We start from the raw sequence: 22,249 nt of genomic DNA on the forward strand, positions 1-22,249 counted from the left end.
GAAATGGATTCTGCCCTCAAGCCTTCAGATAAGAACTCAGCCCTGCTGACCCTTTGATTTAGTCCTGTGAGGCTTCTGACCGACTGAAATGCCAGAGAATAGATTTGTGTTGTTTTAAGCCTCTAAAGTTGGTGGTAATTTATTATAATGGCAATAGAGGAAATAGTACAGCCAGTTATAAAATTCTTAAACAAATGTTTATTAATAGAGTCCCACAGACCATTCTCCATGCCAAGAAGAAAGGCTCTCATCCAGCATTTCAGAAAACCCTCCATACCCAAACGGGTAACCTTGAAATTTGGTTTCCTCTGGGGATGAAGAGGAAGTCTTCCCCATATTCATGAGATCTCCCAGCCTTGCAACAAGCAGTTCCCACCCCAATTGCTATTCTAGCAAATGACTTACGCTGACCAGATGTGGCTATCATTGAATCAAAAACAAGAGCCATAGGAATGCATACTTGTAAGTGGTGATGTGAAACATAGCATCTCTGTTGCCAATGTTCCGGACCAGCAGGATCCTCTGAGTGCTGTATTTGACAGGGCACGTGGAGAAATTCAGCTTGTCGGGAAAGTCTAGGATGGCTCGGGCGCCTCTGGCTTTGATGGGTACGATGAACTTTTCTCTTTCAGTAACACAGGTCAACATATGGGCGTAATCCTACAGGAGAAGGGACAACCGTTACGAGTGGACACACCGACATGATCAAGATAACTGGGCAAGAAATATGGCCATATGCCAGGCATCCACCAAAAATTTAATATATTCTATGAAACTGTCTCAAGACACTTAATAGTTGTACTTTCATCAAGATACTCCTTTCTGACAGAACAGTTCAGTCGTTAAAACCTACAAGCTATCAGAAAGCTTACGTTTCTTGTGTTTTTCAGATGTTAGGGAGGTAGGGCAGGGGGGTGGATGAGGCACATTTTCGTTTAGATCAGAGGAAGTCCACACCAGTTCCCTCACATCCTCCTTCTAAATGTGCCTAGTCATCCTTCTAACACGTGTTAGATTGATGGCCCCAGTTGGTTTCTAAATGGGAATGCCAGGCTTGAAAATTATGTTACCCAGACATATGGAAGCACAAATTACATTAAGCATATTTGACCCTAGAAAAACCCCACTGAAGCCAACAAGGAAACAGTCTTGTCTGATTACATCAGAATCCTAAAGAGGTAAGTGCCGTTCTTCACTGTTCCTTGGGAGATCAAACCTAGCAGGCAAAGGTTTTGTTGGGAATCAGAAGCTGGAAAGCTCCTGGCACGTATGGAGACTTAACATTTACAGAGGCTTTGAGAGAAAGAACAAAAGCTACTGCTCAACCCAGGATGAGAGGCGATCCAAAGTGATGTGTCCTATCTTATTCTATATGTACATATTCTCTGCCTCCCTCTGTAAGAAACTGGGAACAGTTTAGGAAGCTAATTGAAATATGCACAAGGCAGAAACCGGTTTGGCTCAGTGGATAGAGCGTCGGTCTGCGGAGTGAAAGGTTCCAGGTTCGATTCCGGTCAAGGGTATGTACATTGGTTGTGGGCACATCCCCGGTAGGGGGTGTGCAGGAGGCAGCTGGTCAATGTCTCTCTCTCATCGTTATTTCTAGCTCTCTATCCCTCTCCCTTCCTCTCTGTAAAAAAAATCAATAAAATATATATTTTTTAAAAAGAGTTGAAATATGCACAAGGATGTTTTCAACCCTTTTCATATGTCCAAATGAGGAAGATTTGAAGTTTGGTTGGAATTACACAGGAGTGAGCGAAAATAGTAGGTTTGAATTCAACCACCTCAGGAGGCAGTGGGGCTAACACTGCAGGTCACTGAAATTCAGGTTTCTTTACTGATTTTTTTTTAAACATGTTTTTATTGATTTTAGAGAGAGGTTGGGAGAGGGATAGAGAGATAGAAACATCAATGAGAGAGAAACATCAATGGGCTGCCTCCCTCATGCCCCCTACTGGGACTGAGTCCCAAACCAGGCATGTGATCTGACCAGGAATCTAACCATGGCCTCTTGGTTCATGGGTCAACGCCCAACCACTGCTCAATAGCAATATTGGCTGGGCAGTTTACTGATATTCAAAGACTACAAGAATCCTATATAGTAAAAGGCTAATATACAAATTGTTTTCTCAATGGGGAGTTTGACCAGGGGGTGGCCCCACCCCCAGTTGCCCCCCACCAACCCAGATTGGGGCGGACCAGCCGAACCCCACCCATGCACGAATTCATGCACTGGGCCTCTAGTGTATAAATGCTGAAGGCTGGCAACTTGAGCATTTATTAGATTGTACCTAAGTGCACTGTGCCATTGTGATATTTTTTGAGTTAATAAAGCTATTGTAACAATCATATCCTGCATGTCTTTTTTTCCATACAAACTGTAAACCTACTTTTGCCCACCGCTGTTGTATTTTTTTTCATAATCAATTCATGCATTCATAAGAGATTATGAAGATATTCTTTAAACAGCTCCTTAATAATGTATTCCAATCTCTAGAGTTCTATATTTAATATGGCTATATTAGATTATGTAATATACAATTTATATTACTATACTGGCCTAGAATTAATTCCGGTGTTATGACGGGGTAGTCTTTGTTAGCCTGCAAGCTAAGCAATTACAATACTTCAGCTGATGTACTCCCTTCTGCTGTGTTTAGATGCAGAGCAATGAGCTCTGGTCCTCTACTACAGGAGACTTAGCCATAATTTACTTCATATCCTAAAATTTTATCCTGTGGGCCCTCCCGATGAAACATCCAATCCTTTTTTTTTGGGGGGGGGAGGGTCTGTTAGCCTTCCTTCCAACATGCCTTTCCTCTTAACTTTAAAACACCAGCAGTAGGATATGAAAGTGGCAGGTGCGGCTTTCTGAGAAGTGAAAAGAATGAATTTTGAGTTTTTATTAACTCCGCGAGAGAGAGCAAACCTGGCGATAATTCTGTCCTTTCCGTGCTCAGGCAAAGGCCTCTCAAGGCTGAATTCAAGGTTGGGTGCGACCAGTGGCTAAGCCCCCACAATCCTCTTCCTGCCTTTCCCCCACTCCTAAACTATTGCTTTTAGGTGTGATGGTGGTATTGTGGCTGTGTTAACTTTTTATAGGTCCTGATCTTTTAGAATCAGAGAATGAAGTATTTACAGGTGAAATAATATGATGTATGGGGCTGGCTTCACAGGGAACAGGATCGATGAAGTGAGATTGGTCACGCACTGATAACCTGAAAATCTGGGGGATGATAGTTCACTCTGCCTACCATTCTCTCTAGGTTGTACAAATGAGTGAAAGCTTCTGTAACAAATATATATATATATATATATATATATATATATATATATATATATACATATACATATATATATATTTTTTTTTTTATTTTTTTTTTATTTTTTTTTTTTAACTAGATGCCCAGTGCACAGGTGGGATCCAGCCAGCCCGCCCAGATGGAGCCTATTGGACCAGGCCGGCCACAAGGGAGGGGACATGGGTGTTTGGCTGGCTGGCCCCATCCCCTGGTTGAACTCCAGGTTCAAGTCCCCATTGAGGGGACAATTTGCATATTAGCCTTTTATTAGGCAGGATACTTTCAGATGGCTCCCTATCCTAGATTGCATAATTCCTAAGATCCTTATTCTCCTCAGCCTTGTCTCCTACGCTCTTCCAGCAGCGTTCTCTGCTCCAGCCACATGCCTTCTCACACCTCCTGAGCCTGTTGCCCAGCATGTTTCAGGGCAAGGCCTTTGAACCTGCCCTCTCCCAGACACATATCTTATGTGCACGGCTTGATTTAGTTTTCTGCTCAAATGTAACCTCATCAGACAAGTCTTCCCTGATCCTCCTGTTGAAAGGAAACAAGACTCTCTCATCACTCTTTCTTCTCTATCAGGTCAACACCTGACATTACATTATATGCGTGTTTGTGTATTCATTGTGGAGCACAAACTCCAGAAAGGCCCAAGCTTGTTCTGTTCTCCTAGGATCCCAGCTCACAGAACTGGGCCTGGCACAGTGAGTGAAAGAATATTACTCACTTTTTAATATATTTTTCTTGATTTCAGAGAGGAAAGGGAGATTGGGAGAGGGGGACAGACAGAAATACCAATGATGAGAGAGAATCATTGATCGGCTGCCTCCTGCATGCCCCCTACTGCGGATCAAGTCCACAACCCAGGCATGTGCCCTTGACCAGAATCAAACCCAGGACCCTTCAATCCCCACGCCAATGCTCCATCCACTGAGCCATACCAGCTAGGGCAATATTACTCATTTTTAATATCTTTATTTGGGTATTAAAGTATCAAGAGTTCTTCATTAAGAGACTTCCCAACATCATCATGTTAGCCTTATTATAAAATGATACTGATCAAGTCCAGAAAGCTAAAAAAAAAGTAGTGATATGACTCAAGAAGACATGAAACAAAATGAGTGAGAAGCAATCCTATTATATAAGACTCTCAAACATCTTCCTCTTGACTGAAATGACAAGAAAGTTAACATCTAATATGCTCATGGCACAAAAAGATATTCAAGCCCTTTTTTTTTTTATAAGCTTTTGCTTTTATCATCGGTAGGCCATTCTCAAGTTGGGATCGCATCTTTATATTTTCTTGGCATGAACTTTTAATTACCTGTCTCACTTGACGAATATTTACTGTGTGTCAGGCACTGTGCTAGGCACTGGGGTTACAGGGGTGACCCAGACAGAACCAGAAAGGGCCAATTACAGGCAGATAGAACACAAAATCCTTAACTTTTTTTTTTTTGCAACAAACCTTGTTGATTGTGGAAAACTTTATGATATCTAAACTTTAATTCGAAATGCTGGCAATATATTTTATTATTGCCATTTTAGATAACATTAAACATGTTAACATTTTTTTATTTTTCTTGCACCATCATTTTTTTAAGTTTCGTAGTAACATATCAATAAAACTGTTTTGACAATAAATTAGATATTTTCTTAAAACATGACAATAAAATTGCATCCCTTCACATTTATTCACTGTAGCCATCTCCCTATGATAACACTGTAGTAAACAGATGCTTCCTTAAGCCCAAGGAAGCACCCACTTTTGCTTTACTACAAAAGCCCATTCTTTTTCAAACACCTTTTAATAGTAAATATGCAAATTTAAGAGGTCAAGAAAATGCCAGGCTCCAGGATTTTGTAGTATTATGAAAGCATTGACTATTATATTTCAATGACATGTACACTAGGATTATTAGATTAATAACATATCCAATCCTTATTTTAAAGTCTGTGTGAGAAGAGATAAGGAAAGCTGAAGTAAATTTGCTGCACCTGTTATCTGGGTAGTTGGCATTCTTAACAAGTTCAATCCCTAGGGGGCCAGATTAATAGATAACGGGGGGGGGGGGGATATGTGAATTGCATTATCATCTCTGACATGCTAATATACCCGGGTGCTGGAAATCCGATTGAAAGGGGACTGGCCTATTAAGCTATGGCATGCTGCAATTTACATATCTCACCCTCCAGATGTGAGCAGGGTAAATGAGAATGGAGTATGCTCAGATCGGCAGGGGATAAGGAGGGAAAAATACATATCTGCGTTGGCTATCAATGTGGCCAACTGAAGAAGAAAAAATGACACAGTGAAAAGATGAACTTGGGTTTTTCCTAAAATAAACCTGGCTCCGGTTAGTTCTCGGCTGCATCCTGGAGCAGCACTAAGACAGCATGACCAACCTCAGAGGGTCGTTCTGTACATGGCCTTGCTGGCTTCCCAACAGCCCGAGTGGAAATGAAGGTGCCCAGGGACTGGAAACTCTGCTGACGGTGCATGTGTAACAAGATCTTTGCAGAGAAGAGTAAAGGAGCAGTAACAGCAAGAGCTTCTCCTACACACACACACACACACACACACACACACACACACGCCATCAGTCTTAGTCAGCAAAAGGAGAAATCACTATGTCCTTAGAAAAACAAATTCTGTAAATCATATTATAGCTTCGAGCCCATATCCAAACAAAATCTTAATGTACTCAAAATCAAATAATTGCATTCCTCTAGGGAGCCATTATTCTCACTTTATGCCTCTGCATACACGCTTGTAGCCTCGGATAGCTTTCAAAGGCTTAGAAGAAGAAGCAGTTAAAACAGGGGTTTCCCAGAAAACACGCAATGTTGGTGAAATGGGATGATAAAAGGTAATAAAAAACCTGGGAGTAAAAATAAGCAGCCACAAAATATAGCTAAGTAGTAATCCTCAATGGAATGTTAGCATTCCGTATTTATAAGGTAAATACAAACATACCTAAAATACATTTCCATTATATATTTGCTGTATAGATAAAAGTAATAAAAACTCTCTTTTCTTTAAGGTTTTGACTAGGGAAAAGTTAAATCATATACAAAGACTAGTATAACACATCCCACATACCCATCACCAGATTCAACAATTACTAATATTCTGCCACTCTGGCTTTCTCTATACCTTAATCCATTTTCCCTTCTATTATTATTATTCTATGTCTGTAGTTTCAAGGTAAAGTTTGGATATATTGGAAAGCATAAATATTAAATGTGCAATTCTGACAAATGAGTTTATCCACGCAACCCACACACCTATCACGATCTAGAACATTCCGCCTCCTCAGAAAGCTCCATGTGTCCTTTGCTCAGGCAGACTACCTGCAGGGAGAACAATGCTTATCCAACAGAAGACATATTTCCTCCAGCACAGAAAAAAAAAAATTAAGGAAAGCCTACTCTTCTGGTCCAGCGAGCTTTCTAGATATTTCAATATGCACAAAGGCTTTGTAATCTGCTTAAGCTCCTCGGCTTCCTACAGAAATGTCAGGGTGGGAATTTGATACCCAAACTAAATCCAGGTGCTGTTCTCTTATCGGTTACTATTCAGACAGAGAGCCTCAAGGAAAAACAAGGACTTCAATTGCACTTCACAAAGGGCATTACTTCTGGAGCTATTTATCTTCTCGTTTATTTCAACAGTACCCCAAACAAAAATGCCAGGCCCACAAGCACAACCTGAGAAATAGTGATATTACAAACTGGCAAAATTAGCCTCCCAGTGTTATTTATTATAATGGCGTTTCTAACCACTCGCTACAGGGATACATACTTGGCAGATCACCTTTTTAAATGCTCCATCCCTGCTCCCCAGAAAAGTAGGAACAATAGCAATAAACAAGAATACTGGAAATGACATGGACAGCAGCTAGTAAGTATTAGTGATGGAAAAGCAAGGGTTCAAATCTAGTTCTCTTGGACCCCATTATGCTCTTTTGATTCCAACCATAATGGCATGTCACGAACACCATTAACATTATATAGTACCTGATATTTTGTCATGCCTATTTAAACCTTGATTTTTGTCCTAACTCCTTTGATCATGCAGGTAAAACCCGTAAGTCCCTACTTTGGTCCATAGAGAGGAAAATTCAACCCACAATGATGTGCTCTTGGAGAAGAGTTAAGGAGGAAGCCTCCTCTCTCAGTTCCCCTTAGCTGGTCCTTCCTTCTGGGAGGAACTGAAGTTTCTCCAAGCGAGGAGAGCCTAAGAATGAGTTAGATTCTCCACAGCTCCGTGGTGCCAAGGGGAAATGGCCTCTTTTGCCCACAACCAAGGTACGTGCCCTTGACCGGAATCGAACCCAGGACCTTTCAGTCCACAGGCCGACGCTCTATCCACTGAGCCAAACCGGTTTCAGCGGAAATGGCCTCTTTTGAATTCAGGCTCTTTCCATCCTGCCTGTGTACACATGCTCTGAGCTCTAGCTTCTCCACTCATGCTTGGATGAAGCTACGGGTAAGGTCAGCCCCTCACCAAGGACCAGTTATCTAGCAATCCCTTACCAGGCAAACAGGAGGTAGTCCCTTCTAGGCCTCAGGTCTGGCCTCATTAATTAGACAGATACTGTGATCAATATTTGGATCTTAGGTCTCTTTCCTAAACTAGTTCGAATCTGGGGAGGAGGAATGTTAAGAGCCAGGATCCCAAACTTCCAAGGAGCCAGAGTCTTTATCCTTTGTCTTAGCTCACCGCACCTGGACCCCACCTCTTCCTTTTTGGTATCCCTCTAACTGTACAGTCAAATATAAGTATGCTGGGGAGGAGAGGAGAGGGGAGAGGGGGTCATTTAGAAGGATTACCCTTCGTTACATCCTGGCTACTTACAGCTCATATAAGCCCTCAACACTCCTTGACAATTGTAACCTCATTCCCAGTGGAATGCCATCCCCCCTCTCACCCCATCTTATCACTCCTCTCACCGCCACCCACCACCAACAGCAACACCCACCACCACCACTACGTATACCATCAACAACAGCAATATCAACAACACAACTACCACCACCAAACCAATATCACGACCACCACCACCACAACCAATACAGCTAATACCCCTACTAACACCACCAACACCAACACCAACACCAACACCAACACCAACACCAACACCGACCACCACTTCCTTCATGTTCACAACTGCAAACAGCCAGTGAAAGCATGCAACCAATTTCTTGCCAGCACTGCCGTTACCTTGTTCTCCTCTGGAGTGAAGAGGATCCGGAATATGGATGGCACTCCCGGAGCCACTTTGTGGCCAATGTCTTTGGGACTGATCACTTTAAAGTACGGCGAGCTTTCCTCCACGACTTTCACCATCCTTGGAATCTGCAGAAAAAATGCAGAGCGAAGACTGTGCGAGTGAAGGTGCAGAAGGGGAGGTGCAGGCCTTGTAGTTAAACAGGACATCTCCATCTACTGCCCACTGGCCATGCGACCTTGGTCAGGCCTGAGCTTCAGTTTCATCAATAATTGTAATAGGAGACAACGGGCCCCACCTCCATCCCAGTGTCTTACACAAAGTAAGCACTCCATGCATTTTAACTTTAAGTTTCATGAACATTATTATTATTACTTGTTTTGTTGTTATTTTAAGGCTTTGTTCATTTTATTATTTAAATGTGACCATCTTTAAAAATAAATAAATAAAATAATAAAATAAATAAAATAAAATAATAAAATAAAATAAAAATAAAAGTGACCACCTTCAGAGACTAACTGCTAAGACCCCACTCACATAGAAGAGTTGAGCTGGATTTCCCAACATCTGAGAATCGCTCTTGGAGAAGAAACCACACTTGCTGCGCTCCCGCTGTGGCCATCACTGCACACGAGGTGCCACAGAATCCTCCCTGTAAACTCTGAGCTTCATTCTGACTCCCATTCTACAGATGAACAACCAGACACTTGCCCTATTGCCACAGCTTCACCGAGCCATGGTGTTCAAGTCAAATCCCAGCCTAACCCTGCCTTCCCCTCTCTGAGATTATACTAAGTAAACACCACTGTAAAGCAAGAACAACAACAACAAAAAAACACAACAGTATCATGTCCCCAAGGCCAGTCTCCGAACAGCTTCCAACAGTTTTATTCTTTTAAAGTCTTATTTCTCTGCCCTGCTGGCCTTGCCTAGAGGGGGAACTCTATCTCAGTTAGCCCAAGTAATAAAGGAAATGCAGTTATGAGGAGAATGAGGGTGGTCAGGGGTGGAGGTCTAGGGACACATGGAAAGGGAGACAGGATTGTGTTTTTTTAAAGACTAAAATGGGCATCAGGAAAGTTAACTATAGTCAAGTCTGACCCAGATGCCTCAGGTGTAAAAGAAGGGAAAAAGACCTCCCAACCTCCTCTCAAAGCTGTCACCAGATGGGGAAGGGGAGAATAAATGCAAAGAGAATTCAGACAGGTTAAGACCAGAGAGCGAATAGATAAGGAAGAGATGTGTGCAAACTCGATAAGCATAGAAATAGCTTTGCTGTAAGGGAATAAATGTACCATGACATTTATGATGTGTTGAGTGATACTGTGTAAGCTTGCTGGGACTACTGTAATAATAGCATAACTGTGAACTAAAAACTAGGAAGGAAAACTACAGTAACACTAATATAATAATAATAAAAGTAATAATGATATAGTGCTTACTACATGACAAGCACTGAACTGCATACACTCATCTCATTTACTATTCCAAACAACTTATTGAGATGGGTGTTATTATTAACCCCATGGCCCAGGACAGGGAGGACAGTTGAGGGCTACCAGGCTGGTAGGGGAGGGCAGTTAGGGGTGACCAGGCTGGCAAGGCAAGGCAATTAGGGGTCACTGAGCCAGCAGGGGAGGGCAGGTGGGAGCAACCAGGCTGGTAGAGGAGGGCAGTTGTGGGGAATCAGGCCTGCAGGGAAGGGCACTTAGAGGTGACCAGGCTGGCAAGGGAGGGTAGTCAGGGGTGACAAGGCCTGCAAGGGAGCAGTAATAATGGTATAGTGCAGCAGTTCTCAACCTGTGGGTCGAACCACTAGCAGGGTCACCTAAGAACATCGGTAAATACAGATATTTACATTATGATTCATAACAGTAGCAAAATTACAGTTATGAAATAGCAACGAAAATAATTTTATGGTTGAGGGTCACCACAACATGTGGAACTGTACTAAAGTGTCAAGGCATTAGAAAGATTGAGAACCACTGGTATAGTGCTCACTACGTGATAAGCACTGAACTGCATAGGGCAGTTGGGGGCAACCAAGCTGGCAGGGGAGGGCAGTTAGGGGCAATCAGGCCAGGAGGGAAGCAGTTAGGCATCAATCGGGCTGGCAGGGGAGTGATTAGAGTGTGATCAGGCTGGCAGACAGAAGCAGTTAAGAGCAATCAGGTGAGCAGTTGGGAGCCAGCAGTCCTTGATTGTGAGAGGGATGTCCGACTGCCTTCAAGGGGTCCCAGATTCAAGAGGGTGCAGGCTAGGCTGAGGGACACACCCTCCTCCCTCTATCCCCATGCACGAATTTTGTGTACCAGGCCTCTAGTCTAATATAAGGAAGGGCCCTGGGAGCAACTCACCCAAAAACAAGCCTGCCAAGCCAAGAGAAATCTGTCTGCTTGTTGCTGGCTGAATTTCCCTAGGTGAGAACTATCCTTTCACGGGGTCCAAACCTATAGCAACATCTTACCAAGAGTCCTCAGGTTATCCATGAGAACTGAGTGACCTTTGGCAATAAAACTTACATATCACATGCCCTTTATCTTTGACCTATTCATATAAAGCAATAGGCAAGCCTTTCTTGTTTAGGGCCAGGGAAGAGTGGCCCAAACTACCCTTTACACTAGCTCCTCTCTGCCTTTCAAAGTCTAAGAAAACTCAAGCAAAAGTAAAAAAAAAAAAAAAAAAAAAAAGTAATGTAGAAAGGGAAAAAATAGAACTGGAAGTGAGATTCTAAATTATTTGGCAGCCCTATATGAAAAGAGAGAGTCCTAAAGTCTATGCAATATATCTCTTCTTAAGGAACATGATCCTGAACACCTGGATTCTTTTTCTTCTCTATGCCTACACTTAGCTTCTAATCCTTGAACTTCCCTTGCTAACACTCCTGCAGCAAAAAAAACAAATATGCCATTTTCTCCAGAGTCTGTCTTTGCTGTCACTAAATCATCCCACTGATCTTTGAAGTATCACTGATTCATTTAATGAGCTACTGTGACGTATATAACTGCAAGTCTTCCCATTTGCCTTGGATTCTTGCATAGCCTTTACTTATCTCCCCTTGGTCAGGAGAATGCCCCTGGTTAGTGGGAATTTGCCTCCACATTCTTAGATTCTATAAATATTTTTACTTGTCTTTTACACCTAAACTTGAGCATCTCTCAGATGCCTTTCCTCCCTATCTGATTATCTTTCATACTTACTTGCGCTTTATACTGAAAGGGAGGGCAGTTGGGGATGATCAGGCCTGCAGGGGAGGGCAGTCAAGGAAATCTTCAGGCATTTAATACCTTTTCTTTAAATAAATCCTAATTTATCTTTGAAGAAAAAGGCATAGGATGGGGAAGAAATCCTCAGCTGCAATCCCAAAGTGACAAGGTATAAACAGTGAGAGAAGCTACCCAAAGCTATTTGTAAACAAATATCTCCCATCCAAGTACTAACCAGGCCCGACCCTGCTTAGCTTCCGAGATCAAGTGCGTTCAGGGTGGTATGGCCGTAGACGGTAAACAAATATCTAAAGGCTTCTTAGGTAGAAAGAAGGAGAAAGGAAGGGGGGAAAGGGATATCCATTTTATTTTATTTTTTTAATTAAAAGAAAATAGAGCCGAAACCAGTTCAGCTCAGTGGATAGAGAGTCGGCTTGAAGACTGAAAGGTCCCAGGTTCGATTCTGGTCAAGGGCATGTACCCTGTTAAGGGCACATCCCCAGTAGGGGGTTGTGCAAGAGGCAGCTGATCGATGTTTCTCTCTCGTCGATGTTTCTAACTCTCTATCCCTCTCTCTTCCTCTCTGTAAAAAATCAATAAAATATATTTTTAAAAAGAAAATAGAATTTGTAGACTATAAAAGCATTGGCTGAATGACTGCAATTCAGATGAGTTTACACCTTCAATTAGGGATTGGAGGCTCTAAAGCAAAGTATTTAAGCATGAGAAGTAATCACCCTGTCTTAAATGAAAGCCTAGCCCACTGGACATATGTGAGAACTTCATGACATTCACCTAGCCAATTCTTCACTCAACAAAACGTTAGTGCACATGTCGGTAGCTTTCGGTTTGCTGGGCACTACGCAGGGATTGAACATACATATAGCCACAAACTAACTAACAGAGTCCTGGCTTCATTAACACTACAGTCAAAGGGCACGTTTTCATCTATTCTCCTAGGTCTATCAGATTAAAGAACTTATCGAAGGTCCTACGTGATCCCAATTTAATTTGTTCCTTTGTATGTATTCATGAAAGATACAGCCATTGCATTGAACGTACTCACTTTGTCATTGTTCCTCAAAACCAGTGGAACTTCATAGACTTCACAGGGAGTGTAGTTCTGAAATACAATTTCTGATGGAAAGGGCTGGAATAATGCCTGGTCCAGGTCAATTTCTGAAAACTTTAGTTGGAAAAGTAAATTAATCATAGAGTCACACAATGCAAAAATGACTAACAACAAAAGAAACACTCAAAAAGGGGTAGTTACCAAACAATAATTGGTATAATTGTTAAGGTTATTTCATCAACTTCTTTAATACAAAAAAGCAAGTTTGGTCCTCGTTTAAAAAAAAAAAAAAAATAGAGGCTAGCTTCCTAATTTCAGCTCAGAGGAGGCTTAAGTACAACTTTCCCTGGTTGTCTAAAATCCAGGTTCGTCTGACACCAGTCGCCTCCAACATGCTGCCAAAATTCAGCCCCAATGAGTTCAAAGTCACATATCTGAGTTGCACCAGTGGGGAAGTTAGGCCAGGTCAGCCCTGGTTCCCAAGAGAGTTCCCCTGGGCCTGTCCACAAAAATATTTGCTAACAAAATCCCCAAAGCAGTAGGTGATTACAATGAAACTGACCATTCAGAACAGACAGGCCCAGAGGGACGTAGTACCTTTTACATCTGCCCTGATCATCAAAGCCCTCAAAGCACCTCCAAGAGACAGAGAGAAGCAAAAGGCATTAAGTACAGAGGAAAGTGATGAGACTGGCAACATTGCCAGACAGATGCAGCACTGATCTTTAGCTAGAGAACTCTCTGGAACCATTAAAGAGATCCTGAGGACTGCTCAGACTGGGGGCTGCAATGCTGATGGCTGGCACCCACATGACATTATAGATGACATCAACAGTGAGGCAGTGCAAGGCTGCCTGGCTAGTTAAGAACTACAGCGGAAAATACTTCAATTAAAGATCATTTATAAATAAATAGCAAAGACTAATTAGAACACTAATCCAAAACTTCCATTTCTGGTAGTGAAGAATAAGGTAATTTGAACCAATTACACTATGAGAATAATAAAAAAAAAAAAAAGTGTTATGTCAGCAAATACCTCTTTGGAGGCACTAAAGAACTAAAAATATGGTATAATCTAATATTAAAACTATGAATTACCTCCAATTAATAGCCTGTATACTATCCAACAAGTTCCGAGTACTGCCATATTTCCTTAAAAATTCGGAATATTCCATGATGCCCTGCAATCTCATGGCTGTACACTGAGACACGTTGAAACACAGTTTGAAAACCAAAAATGTAAGCATCCACTTCAGTAATTTAGAAAATCAACAGCAAACATCTATAATAATAAAAGTGAAATATGCAAATTGACCAAATGGTTGAACAGTGGGACGACCATCAGGACAACCTTCTGGGCAAAGCCAGGGCTGCGAGGGCCAAGCCTCTTGCATAAATTAGTTAAAAAATAAAACCCAAACAAAAAAAGTGATATAACAAAAACAATAGCAGAAATTAATGAAATGGGAAGTAACTATACTATATAACAACAAAGCCAAAAGTTGTTTTTAAAAACACTAATAAAATTAATAAAATACCCAGTGAATCTGATTTAAAAAAAAATAAGACAAAGAGCTCCTTAAATAATGAAAATAGGAACATTACTACAGAACCTAAACCAAGGAAGATAACAAATGGATACTATGTCAATAAATGTGAAAGGTTAGGTAACAAAAGTAAAAATTCCTAGAAAAATACAATTTATCAAAATTAGCACAAGATGAAATAGAAAGTTGAAATAGTTCTATGCCTATTAGAGGTGGTGGATTTGTAAGGATAAACCTTTCATAAAGAAAATTCTGGCCCTCACAACTTTACAAGCAAATTCTAGCAAACATTTAAAGAAGATATGACTCAAATACTATAAAATTCTACCAAAGATAAGAAAAACAAAAATTAAGTATCTCCCAACTCAGTTGACGATGTTAACATAACTGTCATAAACCTAAAAAGGGCAGTAGGAAAAGGGAAAAATTATAGGTCAATGTTACTCATGAACCATAGATTCAAAAAAAGAAACAAAACATTAGCAAACTAAAAGAAATAATAAGTCAATGACTGCATTGGGTTTATCTCAGAAATTCAACATTCAAAACTGATCAAAAAGAGACAAAATTGTCATTTTCCCCAGAAGAAGAAAAAAAACCTGTTTATTTAGAAAATTCAAAATAACCACCTAGATAAAACTATTGGAATTAATAAGTGATTTATCAAAGTCACTGAGTATAAGATCAACATGCAAAAAAAGAATTATACTTATATGTACTATCTATGAACATTTAAGAAATAAATTTATAAACAATACCATTTAAAGTAGCATCCTAAAGCTGCATAGGAATAAGACCAATAAAAAAATATACAAGGCCTTTATCCAAAAAAAACTAAAATATCACTAAGAAGAATTTTTAAAGATCTATATAAAATACAAGAATATATCATATTTTTGAATGGAAAGACTCTATACTTTAAGAAAGTCAAATACTCCCCATATTGATATAAAAAATCCATGCAATCCAATAAAAGATTCCCAGTAAATTTTTCTTTAAAATTAAAAAAGTGATTATAAAATTTATCTGGAAAAGCAAAAGATATCTCAGTTATAGGTTCCCTAGGCCTGGTAGAGGCCAGTGCAGGAGGTGACCAATGAACTTGTATGCAATTATGAATAGTCCATGGACACAAACAATTGATACTAAAGATCTGGGGCAGGGGCAGGGTGGACTGGAGAGGGTCATAGGGGGAAAAAGGGGACATATATGATACTTTCAACAATAAAGAATTAAAAAATAAATAAAATAAAAATAATGAGTTTTAAGAGAAATACACATACATAAAACTCAAAGTAAAGGACACAGAAGATAACCTGGTGTATATAATTACAATGAAATGAAAATGACAGAAAGTTAAAAATGGATTGGAGGGGACATAGAAGATATAGAAGGGCAGAAAAAGAAGGTCCAACAGGTTCATATTGATATTCCTAAAGAAAGGAACCCAAAATGGCATGAATAAGAAAACTTTCTGGAAATAAAATAAAGGTTCAACCTAATAAAATTATTGGACATTAAATAAAAATAAATAATCTTTGGGCATACAACCTAAAAGATTAAAATACCTATCTTTTACCTTGGGGAAAATCAAGCTGGCTTCGTACCTTTACATGCCATTATTTAAAGCCAAAAGGTTGTGAGGAAAATGCCTGAAAAGCTCTTATGGAAAAAATATGGGACCCAAGAATTTTATACCTAACAAAACTGTAGTCCAGTATAAAGGCCATAAGCAAATATTATCAAATATATAAAATCAGGGAAATCGTTTCCATAAGTTCTTCTTGAAGAAATTAATAGAGGATAACTGTCATCTAACTAAGAGGGGAAAAAATGAAACTCCTGAAAATAAAGTAAAAATAACCAGCAGGGTTGAGAAAAGAAAGAGAAGATGAGATGTGGTATACTTATTTCCTCATTATTCATAGCAGGAGTCACATTAAAACACACACAAAAGCAGTATACACAGAAAAATACACACAGTCTGGTCTTAGTTATGCTATGAGAAAGGAGCAAATAGCCCTTAATTAGGATAAATTAGCTTTGGGAAAAGCCATGTTCCCTGCCCTCAAAGTTAGAGTGTGGTTATGGGGAAGAGAATAAATAATAATTAAAGCTAGCAGGGCTGAGAGGAAGAGCAAATTTTTATGTAGATCCTTGACGGGAGAGGCAATGGTATTTTAGCAAGAGCAAAAGAGCCTCAGGGACGCATTCATCATGTGGGAAATAAGTCTGAAAAACTCTCAGGGAGAGCGAGGAACCCTCTGAGAGGAGGTTGATCTCCAGCAGTTCAACTGATGGAAGTTCGTACCATAATTTCTACACAAAAAGTGAAGCATATAATTCAAGAAGTTAATTAAAAAGTAAGAAAGACTTCATTTTACTAGTATAATAATATGCTCCTAAAGCCTAGACTATCTGGTTTATAGTAGAATACTAGAGGCTTGGTGCATGAATTCGTGCACAGTTTGGGTCCTTCTGGGTGGCCTGCAGGGATCTGGCCAGAACCCACAATCCAATGCTGCGTGCAGCTCTTAACTGCTGCTCCTGCTCATCCCGGCCCCACTGGGCCTGCCACGATTGATCAGGAGAGGCTTGTCAGCCATGAGCTCTGTGTCTGGTGCCCTCCCAAGGGGAGTGGCCTGTGGGATTGGGCTGAAAACAGCACTCCGACATCCCCCAAAGGGGTCGTGGATTGCTAGAGGGCACAGGCCAGACTGAGGGACCCCGGTGGGCCAGAGAGGGTTCTTGGCAGGGCTCCAGGGCATATCTGGCCCATCTTGCTCAGTCCCAACTGGCCAGACCCCAGCAGCAAGCTAACCTACCAGTCAAAGCATCTGCCCCTTGGTGGTCAGTGCACGTCATAGCAATCAGTCATTGCCCTGTTAGGGTCAATTTGCATATTCCCCTTTTGTTATATCGGATGAGCCAGAATATACAACAAATGCCTACTTTAATAATTCCACTTTTCTTCTAGTGACGACAGCTCAGGGAAGGAGAGATTTCTTGTGCTAAGAAGATAACTTAATTAGGCTTGGCTAATATAATTCTTGGAATTACTCCTAATCTGTAAATAACAGTGTCCAGAAGTAGCTAAGAAAGGTGAGTAGTCAAAAGTTATTTGTACTAATGAATTGTAATTCTCTCCATATCAAATCACAGGTATCAAGATCAACAGAGGAAGAAAAAGAATGTATTAAGTAAAAATAAAAATAAAAGATTAGCCCAGAAAAAAAAAAACTATCACTTAGTGACTGTTCACATTATATCCTGGCCAGTGTTGTTCTATGGTTAGAGCTTCTCCTGTGCACTAGAGGGTCAGAGGTTTAATTCCCGATCAAGGGCACATACCTGGGTTGCAGGTTTGATCCCCAACTCTGGTCAGGGCATGTGGGGGAGGCAACCAATCAATGTATCTATTTCACATCTCTCTCTCTCTCTCTGTCCCTCCCTCCCTCCTTCCTTTCCTTTCTCCCTCCCTCCCATTCTTTTTAAAAAAGCATTGGGAGGCAGGGGAGGGGGCTTTTCACATTATGCCAGTGCCTACTTTCCATGCTAGGAAGACAAATGCTAGAAAAAGAGGAAGTAGCTACCTTTTGATGTGTTGCTTCCCCCATATCTAAAAGCTCGATGATCTGCGGTCGACACATCAGCCGTGTGTTTGCCAGTCTCTGTTCTGTGGTCAGGGACATCTCCTTCAGGAACTCCGAGGGTGTTAGCTGGAATTTCAAACAACAGGGGCCAAAGATTAATAAATGGCTGCACTGAAAACGTGTTTTCATAAGTTCCAGTCATGAATAATTTGTGTTTTCAGCTTTCAGGATAATTCTGGAATGCCACTAAGTTCCCTTATAAAATATTTAAAATAACTAAATAATATAAGAGAAGCAGCCGTGTCCTTTTGAGCTCTTTGGAAATAATTTGAAATGACAGGTAGTTACTGTTTCCTTATGAGCTTGAAGGAATCACACGAAGGAACTTGGGGGGCAGAGGGAGTCCACATTCCTGCATAAGAACATGTCCAAAGAGCTTAACATTCATGCTCGGAAGAGGCATCTGAACATAAAGCCCTAACTTTCTAAGATCACTTTCAGGCCTCAGAGATAAGTTTGAAACACATCTATTTCTCCACTGAAATTACATTAACTATCAGGTTAATTCAGGTTACAGAGCAACCATACAAAATGTACAGGGTTTAGAAAGTGTGATTACACTGCTTAGGAATAAGTCTGAACTTTTTAGAAATCACAAAAGTGCATTTAGACCTTGGTTTAAAATATAATAGATCTAAGCTATCCAATGGACGCAAAACTCTAGGGAGGGAGGACATGTATGGGAGTGAGGGGTGGAGGGCGCCAATGGTAAGATATGTACACATATAATACCTTATTAAAAAATGAAATAAAATAAAATAAAACAGATCTAAGCTAATCATCAGAGCTGGCAGTCAGTCATATTCGCATACCCAAATGAGAACACAAAATGCTTTTAATACCTTCTAAAGTTATGAGGTGAAGAAAATGGAACCTATTGTTTATCATTTAAGTAAGTGAACAAGGGCTTGGTTATCCAGGACTAATCACTATTACATAGTTGTTGTGCTGCGAGGTTTTCATGCTTTCCAAAACCTACACTTTATTTTATTGATTGATTGGCTGATCGACTGAATTATAGGAAAGCGTTTTTTAAATTAAATTTGTAATGTTAAGATTTGCATGCAGTTTAGTTGTAAGAATACCGAAAGAAACCAGGTACTATTTGCCTAGTTTCTCCAAAAAATAGTGTCTTGCAAAACTATAGTACAGCCTCACAACCAGAACACTGACATTGATACAGTCAGGATGCAGAGCATCTCCATCATCCAGGGCCTACTTTAGCTGCAAGGAGATCACAGTCATCGGCCGCAACATAATGCTTCAGTGTGTGCCAAGACTTTGAAATACAATCACAGTGATATTATTTAGGTGATTTGTTTTGCCTTGGGTTAAAAATCAATGCTTCTCAAATTCCCTATGAAATTATTTTCTGTGATTTAATCCATTTAAAATGAAGGTATATTTCTAATATAGCTCCCAACTTGGTTTTTTAGTGTGTGTGTGTGTGTATGTGTGTGTGTGTGTGTGTGTGTGTGTGTGTGTTTATTGCAACACAGAATACTAAAATGTTAAGAGGTATCAGTTGTGCTGTGATTTAAATAAAAATAGCAAAGTTGAGCCCTGGCCAGTTTTCTCAGTGATTAGAATGTTGGCCTGTGGACCGAAGGGTTTTGGGTTCGATTTCCAATGAAGGGCATGTATCTTGGTTGCAGGTTCCAGGTAGTGGCATGGACGGGAGGCAACCAATTAATGTGCCCTTCTCACATCAATCTCTCTCTCTCTCTCTCTCTCTCTCTCCTCCCTCCCTTTCACTTTCTCTGGAAATCAATGGAAAAAATATCCTCCTCAGATGAGGATTAAATAATAATAATAATAATAATAATAATAATATAGTCGTATAAGCAAAAAGGTCAAGAGTTACCTTAAATATGAAACCATAACCACCACAAAAGAGAATAATATATCTTATTTTTCTAATTAAAATGCAATTTGAGTCTCGTTTTTAAAATCCAGTGAATACTATATCTAACACTGTAAGTTGTTACTGAAATTTTCTACAGCTTGTAGTTTATAATTCAATTCTCACTAAATCATTATAATTCATTAACAATATAAATGTTTTAATATTGAATGTCAACTATTATTTTAAAATAAAATATATATTTTCATTTTAAAGGAAAGGAAAATTATGCATTTTTCTTATAATACACTCATTATTTTAATATTCTATATCCTACAAATGTACAGCCAAAAATAGCTTTTGCCAATTAACAGGCAATAGAGTGTTCAGGTTAAAACCTATAAATTTCTGATATATGCTTGTTTTTGAACTACACAAATGACAGCTTCATAGGGTTCAACTACATATTCGGAAAACTGAATAATTTGCTTTCATTGTCTTATTTCAACTGCTTGACTTAAGCATTTCAAGCCTCTCTTTCAATGTATGCAATTTCACAAACTTCGGAGGCTCTCAAAGGTGCCTAGGCTCTGCCACAATTCTCTCTAGTATTCTCATAATGCCAATTAGCAGCTGTCATCCTCCTGAGATTCTTACATTAAGAATTTTACACTGAGATCCTTTGATACATTACCATTTGGTTTACATCTTCTTCTTTAACCACCTTTGGACTCAGGGGTGGCAAAACCTTGCTTTGGAATCCTTTGAGCATTCTGACTAACCCCATCTGCACAGCCCCCATGGACTCCTCGAGTCTTCTACTTGTCATTTTTAGTTATTTCCTTTGCTCACCTAAGAGTGAAAGAAAGTTTGAAAACAAATACAGTTAATTCCTGAATACAGGTCACTACTTTTTATTTTTAAACTTTTTCAAATACCGGAAGGTTTAAAAATACTGATCTTCAAAATTACATCAAATTCTTGGAACAAATACCTTAACCAAAGGAGTCCATTCCATGTAACCTGCCTAAACTTATCTCAAAGCTTACAATCCCTTTTAGAAAAACCAAGTGATTCTGGACAAAACAGAAGACATGAAAATACAAACAGTTCTTACATTTGGGCACTTTTATCATTCCTAGATAAGTAAACACTATTCAATAAATATACTTCATCATTTGCTATTTTATCTACTATTTTATCAATTTGACAATTGTCTCTCATGATCTCTTTCAACAGAAACACACACACACACACACACACACACACACACACAAAACACATAAGGGTTTAGGTCTTCACAGCTGGACAGAGACTCAAAAAAAGGCAGCATGAGATGAGATGGGAAATAGGAAGTTTCCAGAAAAGTTGTAATGCTTAGTCATAAATAAAGCATTAAACAGCCACCCAATATCTACAAATCAAAGAAATATGACATCTCTCCATTGCATATCCTTCTTTCTACTTCTAGCAGGACACTTGCAACTTTGGAGGCCATTTATGACTAAGTAGAGATTTCTGTTTTCAGTAATAGCAGGCTAAGTTATGCATCCCTTACCAAAACATAAACAAACAAACAAAAATCCTAACTAAAAATGTTTGATATAATATCAAATAAGAAACTTTAAAATCATTAAAAAGTTCCCAAGACAATAAGGCATTACCAGACCAAAATGTAAAGAAAAGAGGTGCATAAAGGAAAACAGATTTGAATGAAAATGTAATAAGGACCATGTTCATGGATTGGTAGAATCAACATCATCAAAATGTCCATACTTCCTAAAGCAATCTATAGGTTCAATGCACTCCCCATTAAAATACCAATGGCATATTTCACTGACCTAGAAAAAACTCTCAAAAAGTTCATTTAGAACAATAAAAGACTCCAAATAGCCACAGCAATCCTGAGAAAGAAGAGTAAAGTAGAAGGGATCTCAATACCAGACTTCAAGCTGTATTACAAAGCCACTGTTCTCAAAACAGCCTGGTACTGGCACAAGAACAGACATATAGATCAATGGAATCGAATCGAGAACCCAGATATCAACCCAAATCACTATGCTCAATTAATATTTGACAAAGGAAGCACGAATATACAATGGAGTCAAGACAGTCTCTTCAATAAATGGGAAAATTGGACAGACACATGCAAAAGAATGAAACTAGATCACCAACTTACACCATACACAAAAATAAACTCAAAATGGATACAGGTCTTAAACATAAGATGGGAAACCATAAAAATACTAGAAGCATCCACAGGCAGCAAAATCTCAGACATATGCCAAAAGAACTTCTTCACTGATACTGCCCCTAGGGCAATGGAAGCTAAAGAGAAAATAAACAAATGGCACTACATCAAAATAAAAAGCTTTTTTACAGCAAAAGA

General features: G+C 39.7%; 1 protein-coding gene and 1 pseudogene across 1 annotated transcript in view; one reads left to right on the plus strand and one right to left on the minus strand.

Moving 5' to 3' along the window:
• HYDIN (HYDIN axonemal central pair apparatus protein) overlaps positions 1-22,249 on the minus strand; it is a 316,871-nt gene that overhangs the window by 243,183 nt on the left and 51,439 nt on the right. Inside the window, 5 exon segments of the mRNA XM_045582700.1 lie at positions 461-660; positions 8,533-8,667; positions 12,812-12,931; positions 17,958-18,083; positions 20,555-20,712. Coding sequence (XP_045438656.1) covers positions 461-660; positions 8,533-8,667; positions 12,812-12,931; positions 17,958-18,083; positions 20,555-20,689 — 716 coding nt within the window. The 5' untranslated portion in view covers positions 20,690-20,712.
• Positions 13,195-13,683, plus strand: LOC118720774 (annotated as a pseudogene).

Source organism: Pipistrellus kuhlii, unplaced genomic scaffold, assembly GCF_014108245.1.
Source record: "Pipistrellus kuhlii isolate mPipKuh1 unplaced genomic scaffold, mPipKuh1.p scaffold_m20_p_17, whole genome shotgun sequence".
Taxonomy (NCBI): domain Eukaryota; kingdom Metazoa; phylum Chordata; class Mammalia; order Chiroptera; family Vespertilionidae; genus Pipistrellus; species Pipistrellus kuhlii.